Raw genomic sequence first — 8,294 nt, 5'->3', positions numbered from 1 at the left:
TCAGAAGTATGAGATGAGCTTTATTAAGGGCTATTGCCAAAATGTCATACTATATATTATCTGAGGCTGTTACAGGTCCTTCATTGTTTCATTGTTACAGGTCCTTCAGAGTGTCTGACCCCTGTGGGTTCTCCGTCCAGTGAGGTGGCCAAGAAGCCTTGATGCTGGGGCGCTCTTTTACCAAACTGTAGTATTCTGCCAGCTTTGGGTATTTCTCCTGGGAAAGCCTGAAAAAACACGTAATAATAAGATGAAAGGAAAAGAATAAGATGCCAGGATCTGAAAAAGTGGCAGGCTCTAACGTTTTTAAGGTTTTTTTTTGTGAAATGTTCATCAAACTAAAAGGCTAAACTGAATTAGGTCCAGATTGTATTAAACCTTGCTAACCATGATCAAGTAGACAGAGAACTTGTTTCATAAAGAAGGCAACTTAATCCAGAACCAGACCTCAATACTCACTGGGCCTTCTTCTTTCAGTGTTCAAAGTTTAGAGCTGTTTAACAGAATTAACCATTCACTTACTTATGATTTATGAAAAGTCTTTTTCGAATACTTTTCCAAATTCAGATTTTAACATTGCAATGAAATTATAGTAAAGAGATGATCCTATCCTGAGTCCTGGTTCGAGACTAACTTCAAGGTGGTCATTTTCACTTCATATGTCATTGCACTCCTTTTTTTCCCCCCACAAAACAAATGGTCATTTATATTATTCCTAGAAAGCTTACCCAAAACGGAACACAAAAGCAATCTGGGGAAAGAACATAACATCAGCCATTGTGAAGTTTTTGCCTGCCACATATGAGCCAGAATCCATCTAGGAAAAGAGAAAGAAAAAGTTTACTCCCCTCTACAGAATTAACCCCCTTAATATATAGTATAGCTAGACTCTCGCATCTATCCAGGTGCGCAATCTAGACCAAAATATTTAAATCTGAAAAGATTTTAAAAAATATATAAACTTTCCATATTTTTCTAGGACACAGATTAGGTCAATCACTGCACTCCTCCCAGGACGCATGAAATCATTATGGGGAAACAGGTTGGAATGAAGCAAGAAAAGCAGTTCATTTTAAGATTACGTCTGTCATTGCAGCTCATCGTAGGTGTAAATATAAAAGGGTCTTATCAATGATTCTTTGAGGAAAAAAGTTTAAAAAATTTAAAAAAAATACCAGTTGTAGAATTGTTCGGCATGCTTTTTACATCACAGTCTTTTGGATTTTTTTATTTTCATGGTAAGCATGCTCCGATTTGCTTACTTGAACCAATATTTGCATATATACATAATATTTGTTTTCCTACCTAAAACCCAGCTTTAGTCTCCCAAAAATAAAGTCTGCAGATTTCCAGCTACTTATAAAAGCTTATAAATACCTTGAAATCATCAACTATTCAAGACCTGGAAATAATTTTAATGACATTTTTCAAAATAATCAGGTAACAGAACACTGCAGGGATGAAAACCTGCCTTCTATCAATAGCACTTCAACTGTCCAGTTGTACAGGTAGGTAAAATGTTAGTGAATCATACTTTTTAAATTTAAATATTCTATTTTACCTTATGTTGTACAAAAAAATACTGATGTTTTTTCTACAACTATATTAATGTGCAATTTGCTGTACGTAAAACTCCCTACATTAATGTTAATTGTCACAATTATAAAACTGTCAAAGACATTTTAACAGAAAGTTAAAGACTCCACTAGAATAATCCCTGGCTGCCTGATGACAAAGATCCAGGACTACAGTGAATCTTGTGGTTTGAAAACTTACTGCTTAGTCAGAGAAAGGCAATCCAAACCAAGTCTTTGTGTCACTATTGTTTTGTTTTCCACACTATATTTCAGTTGAACTCCCATTTTACTGAATTCTAGAACTTTCAAAAATGTGTGCATCCTCTAAAACATTGTAGATGATATCAGTAGTTTAAAACTGAAATAATTAAGGAGTTCATAAGTCAGAGCTCAGTTTAGAAGTGTCACAAGCACTAAAAAATTATATGTTTGTGTTGAATGAGGCAGGACAAAACTGTTTCAACTAATACTTTAATTATGTTGTATAGTGATTAAGCACCACAAGGCCCCATAATTAATAAAATGCATATTTGCTGGACTACTTCTAAAGACAAAAATTTGACACTTGGCCACGAAATGCAGTATCTGCAACTTCCCCGATGCCAGTTAAAAAAAAAACAAAAGCATCCCCCCTCACATACTCCATTAGATTCTGGATTGCAAAGCAGATAAACATCATTCAAGTGTGCAAAAAGTCACCTTCTGAAAGTATCCCTCCCAGATACGGAGTTCAGCAGCAAGAGCCTCTCTGTTCCTCTTCAGTGCAGAGTCATGGCGCTCGGCTTCAGGAACACGCCACGTGTAGAAAATGGCATCCGCTGGCAAAAATGGTAACAGCAGTGAAGCATATTTATAAGGGCTTACAATATGGCATTGCTTCATTTGCTCTATACTATTTCCTGCAATGTACTGAATGTATCCAGAATGCACTGTTAAAAAAAGATGCTTTATTAGTAAAGTGACAAAAAGATAAAAACAAAGAAATCATGTACTGTAGTTGCTTGCATTTGGTCCAACAGTTACGCCTGTGCCCAACTCTGACTGAGAAAGCTCATGTTGGGCAGGGTGTGACATTTGTTAGTGTTAAAAAGTATATATTTTAATGCTTAAAGATATAAAATCATCTAAAATAAAAAATAACTTTTAGACCTTAACTTTAACTCTTAAGAATTAAATCTGTTAAATGTAACCAAAATGGGGAAAAAAACTTTAATCAATAGGATAGCAGCCTGTCAAACACTAGCACAATCAATCTTACACATAAACCCTTGACAAACAGGAAGTGTTATTAGCCTGTTTTTTGCTGATTCATTGTCCTGAGGGCTGGTGTCAGTTTGTTGTGGTACAAGTGGTGGGATGATTTGCATGAAAAAAAATGTTCTTGTTTCTCAGCAATCATTGCAATCCAACAAAATTCGAATAGTCAAAATAAGATTGCAACTAGAAATAAGTTACAGCCAAAGTCAAAGACAATAAGTTCAAGACAATGATCAAACACCCTTTACTCATGTTCTTCTGCTAGAAGCTGAAACTGCAAGTATTTACCATTCTGGAATGTTTAACCTAAAACTCAGGCACGGTGCTCACTCTAGGCAACCAGTCATGTATAATAAATGACATTCACTAGAAAACAGAGCAAAAACAAAGAGAAGAGTCCCACTGGAACTCTCATTGCCCAGATGGAGTTCTCTACTCACGCACATTAGCAGAGGGATATAGATTTACCTGGAGACAGAAGGCATGTGTGGAGATAGAAACTCTGTACTTATGTATTCAGGCTAAATAAACAAGATAGTTGATTACAAATAGCATAACAAAAATTAAGGAAAATTTCCGCTTAAGGTACCTCAGTTTAATGCAGTAAAGAAGCTTGCATAGTCAGCTTTGAAATTGTCTAAAATTATTTTCAGAATTTCTCAGAATTCAGATTTGATTTGAAGGTGCCATTAGTTTTTCTAATGAATATCACTTATGAGTTTGTGTTTCTTTAGGGAAACCTGGATGATTTCACCCATTTTGACGGTTTCAAACTGTTTTACTATTCAAGGTGACAGCAGGGAGTGTTAACAGGTAGCGGCATAGAGGAAAAACACTATTGTGCAAGCTAACAAACAACCTTTGTGCCAGATAGGAACACTGCCAGCAGTGACTTGCAAGTTTAAAGAGACAAAAAGAAACTGATCAAACTTAATTTTCTGGTTTATGCTATACTCATGATTGTGGCAAAGCTCAGCTTTTTAGATAAAATGTAAACCGTCACTCATTCCACTAGACGAATTACAGTATTTTGTTTTCGAATATACTGAACAATTTTGTCAGCAAAACAGATTTTGAAACACAGCAAAATATTGTATTGAAACCAATAATGTCAGCAAAAATGACTTAATGTAAGAGCTCTTAAAGCAAAGTAGAGTAAACAAAACAAAGCAAAATACAATTCCTGAATTGTTTAAAGGATTTCCTAAATGTTCCTGTAAAATTAGAGCTGGGTGGTTCATTGTCTCAATGGTTTAAAAAATAAAGCCAAAGTGTCTTCCTACTCAAACAGCTCAAACTGGAGATTCTGTTGATTACAAAACCAGAAAGTTAAAGCTATATTGAGGAGGGAAGCAGATTTTTTTAAAGGACTTGACAGATAAACTGGAATATGCATCAAATCTGGATGAAACCATCCCAAAAATCTTTGGCAAGATCAAAATCAGTAGTGCATTTTGTGGATGGAGTCAGATGATAGTCACAAGACCATCTTGAGGAGGCCCCTTTGGAAAAGGAACATGAATCTTAAGGCATATACCGTATCTACAGTAGTATGCTTGCACTTAGGTGAAAATGTATTGCATTTTCCCCAGTGCCATTTTTTGCACATATTAAAAAAATAGATGATAAAAACTGAACTTTGAGTGGTTTGAGGGGTGAAGGCTAAATAATGGAAAAAAGTTTAAGTGTTTTTATACCCTTGGATGTTGCTTTTGCAAACATACCCTGGAGTTAAGAAGGAATAGATGTGTAAATTGATCTGCATTAGAAAAACAACTATGTGCACTGCTACTAACACTTAAAAAAAGCCCAGATTCACTTCTCCTCTGTTAGTTCTGCTATTTCTGTACTACTACTTACTGGCAATACAGACCACAACACAGTGACAATAGGTGTATTACAGACATCTTTCACCAGAGACATGTTTGATTGCAATTTCTCCTGATGCATCTGTCAAAACTATTACTAAGAACGTGTTCACTGAAAAAAAACTACACTGGCAAACTATTTGACCTGTTATCTATTAACTGGATTTGGGGCAATAAAACTGACCCCTAGATCAGCTGGATGATGGCAAACATGAATCAAGTGCTTATTAGTGGAACTATTAATCAAGAATGTAGAACGTTGGAGATCATGTAGATGAGCAAAATGAGAGAGGTCAAATTATGTGGAAATGATTCCCTCTTCCTAATGGGTTTGAGTGAAAGACAGGGGCCCTGTTTTGTGGGTACACAAAGATTGACCTTTCTCTCAGGCATGGGATAAACTTTCAACTTGTAGAAAAGTAAACTTAATGTTAAGTATTACTTTAACAGAAATTAAAAGTATGTTTAGTATCATACAGTAATGCACAACCCCTTATTGATGAAGATGCAATTTCATAATGCATTATTTTGAAATCCTCCATGGAGAAACTAATTATAAGCGTAAATCTCATTTAACATACAGTACTCACCTTGCTTTTGAATCTCAACTTGTTAATCAAGTGGCCTTAAACAGGAGTAAAATTGAATGGAGGATTAATGCAACAATAAAGCAAACTCATGAGTGCCCAGCCACTTGCGAAATCCGAGGCATAGTCAACTAATGACAAAGCCCAAACTCCAATCAATAATGGCTGACATCAAAGACTCAACCTTTGGCCCCAACAGGCACTTATCAGTAGAGCCAGTCTAGAGCTACATTTGGAATAAGACCAGAGGATGCACTGTCAGACAGACCAGATTTTCCATTTCCAGAACAACTTGCTGGGCTTACCCATTTTCTCATGCAAACTCATAACTTCAAACATCCTCTGGTAAACAAGAGCCTGCTCCGCTGCAGCATCTGGGATCAGCTGAGTGCCTTGGGACTTGAACTGATTCTACACAGAGAAGCAAATACATCAATAATATAGCAACACAGGAACAGAGAAGCAACGAAGCATAACTTGAGCTTTGAACAACAACAGAGAAAAACAAATGCTCAAGCCACCAGCTTAGAAATCTGAAGTTCACCAAATCCACAAATATTAAATTGATACAGTGGTAGATTCTGATTTATCAGCACAGCAGTTTAAATCTCCTAAGTTTTTTCTTCCAATTTAAAGAAAACTTAAGAAGCTCACTGTAGGGGCTACCTATCATAAAGTCAAATACTTGAGAGTGGTTTTTGTCTGAGGCTTCATATCAATCCAATAAAAACCCATCATCAGGTGTTTTAGAATCCCATGTTTGCATTTTTCTTCCCTTATAGTTTAGTAGGTTTGCACTACAGATCTTAAAAGAAAAATCATACCTTGAGAAACAACCTACAGTATCATGCAGTCCCCCAAACTGCTATTAAAAGGCCAAACAATTGTGAATTTAAACTATATGTACTGTATTTAATCTATATGCCCACTAGTTTATAGCAGGTAAATAAGGGGTTTTTTAACAGTAAAGCTAGAATTCTGTAACACCTTCAAAACATCAGTTTAAAAAGATTAGAATAATCTCTGATGATCACAAAATGTGAAAAAGTATTCTAAATAAGTGCTATACTTAATCAACCTTTTTTTCCTTTTCTATTCTTCGAACTTACCTCCAAATACAAACATGCTCCATAAGATTCGTTGATTATAATATTGTCATGCTTGAAAGAAGGAAGCTAAAAGACAAAAATGGTAAACGGGAGCTGTGTAGTCTTTTCGGTTAAAAAATATTCAAATATTCAGGTTCACAAAACATATACCCACGAAAACAGTAACTCCAAATTGTGTACTTTTCATATGTATAGTGGCGTTTATTTTAAGAATTAGAACAGCTTTTACCTAAACAATTATGTTACACGTTATGGTATCAACTGAATTTAACTACCTCAGAAACTTTCTCAGTGAACAGGTGTATCGTATGCTGCAAATCACTTTTTTTTATATAAAAAGTACTATACTCGGGAAACAGCTCAAACCCCACTTAACCAGACACTACATAAATGCACGGAAACCCACAAATAAAATGGATTCAAACACTAATATGTTAAGAAAACGTTATAAAAAGTACTATACTCAGGAAACAGCTCAAACCCCACTTAACCAGACACTACACAAATACACGGAAACCCACAAATAAAATGGATTCAAACACTAATATGTTTTAGAAAACGTTATAAAATATGATATGAGCTTTTTCCCCATGTTATTTTGCAACGCACTTCCCCAATAATAATAATAACAAAAACGCAAAACAATTTACTTCACGAAGGGAAGAGAGTGGGATAAAATGGCCTCATTCACTTATTTCGGCTGCGAATACGCACCTGTCCCCTGGGGTTGATGTCCATAACATCCTTCGACTTGTGCTCTTGTTTTTCAAAAGAGAGCAATTTATTCTGGTAGCCCTGTAAATTCTTTTCTTCAAGGGTTATCATGACCCTCCAGCATGGTGGAGAGCCTGAACCCCAGTACAGTAGCATTTGTTTTGCCATTGCTTCGACAGTTGCAAAAAACAGACCAAAAACCTATACAGCAAAGACAGTTCTCACTCTCTCCTGCTGTGTAAGCGCGACAAACGTCAACTAATGCACTACTATCAAAGCTTACACCCTCCTGCAGTTCAGCCAAAGAACACGTAAAGATTCGAGAAAGAACACCAGAAATTCGTATCCTGTTTAATCACAGCTCCATCTACAGTCGAAGGATCAGAAATGATCATAAAACTGTTCTTGTGTTCACCTAACAGCACGTTCAATATAGTACATCCAAGTACATCTTCCCTCACCAGAGTTTTAAAATCCATTATTCCAGTCACAAAGAACTTATTTTGTGTCTCACATCCCATAATCACTAAAGTACCACTGTATTTTTTGTGGAGGATCTTTTTTGTTAGGATAATGACACAAATAACTGTACAGATGAGCAAGTCATTAAAGTGTCATATTTTTATGTGTGTCTTTTTATCATTATAATAGTGCAAATGTGGTATGCATCCACCCACAAATAGTCTGTATTTTAAAGTACAAATTTTAAAGACTGTTATGAAATGAGATTTTAAAAAATGAACTGGGGAAATGAATTCACTCACATCTTTCTAAATATGTGAAAGAAAATTAAGCCTGCAGATTAATATGGCTCTCAGTTGTTTTTATAAGAAATAATTATTTTGTCATCTGTATCAATATCCTTTTTATTTCTAGTGTCGTCCAAAACATAACACATACTGTACAGTGCATTAAAAGAATTAGTATGCAACAGGTCATACTGAACCCATTCCCACAGACCACAGAGTTTGCCACCAGGGGGGAGAATTTTCATTGTAATTGAAAATCTTTTCAAGAGCTTTCTCTAAAAACACTTGCAGGAATCTGCAGACAAAACCTTTTGAATTCTAAAATGATTTCTGAGGCAGATGAAAAAATATCAGTGGCGATCTTTCACAAGAAAGTCAATCTGCCAGCACTTTTATGAGTGTTCAGACAGAGGACCAAGCTTTTGGCTTGTCT

At 35.7% G+C, this 8,294-nt stretch overlaps 1 protein-coding gene across 1 annotated transcript; it reads right to left on the bottom strand.

Annotated features, from left to right (window-relative positions):
• On the bottom strand, positions 1-7,428 carry gstr (glutathione S-transferase rho). The gene is made up of 6 exons (XM_088929083.1): positions 7,113-7,428; positions 6,399-6,464; positions 5,595-5,700; positions 2,277-2,395; positions 729-817; positions 1-227 (listed from the first exon to the last, which is right to left on the bottom strand). Exons 1-6 carry the CDS (start codon positions 7,278-7,280, stop codon positions 95-97), a joined length of 681 nt encoding a protein of 226 aa, XP_088785209.1. The 5' UTR covers positions 7,281-7,428; the 3' UTR covers positions 1-94.
• Between the last annotated feature and the right edge of the window lie 866 nt (positions 7,429-8,294).

This window comes from Atractosteus spatula, chromosome 12 (genome assembly GCF_055471065.1).
Source record: "Atractosteus spatula isolate fAtrSpa1 chromosome 12, fAtrSpa1.hap1, whole genome shotgun sequence".
NCBI classification, from domain to species: Eukaryota; Metazoa; Chordata; class Actinopteri; order Semionotiformes; family Lepisosteidae; genus Atractosteus; species Atractosteus spatula.
Note: the sequence above shows the minus strand (reverse complement) of the source record. Positions and strands in the feature narration are given on the sequence as shown.

What these genes read in the sequence shown, in the direction of transcription:
- gstr (XM_088929083.1), bottom strand. Translation starts at nt 7,280, where the DNA reads ATGGCAAAACAAATGCTACTGTACTGGGGTTCAGGCTCTCCACCATGC. An exon ending in ACATCAACCCCAGGGGACAG is followed by an intron (nt 6,465 to 7,112) that starts GTGCGTATTCGC and finishes TTTGTCTTTTAG; the next exon opens with CTTCCTTCTTTCAAGCATGA. An exon ending in GGGAGGGATACTTTCAGAAG is followed by an intron (nt 818 to 2,276) that starts GTGACTTTTTGC and finishes CTCTTTTCCTAG; the next exon opens with ATGGATTCTGGCTCATATGT.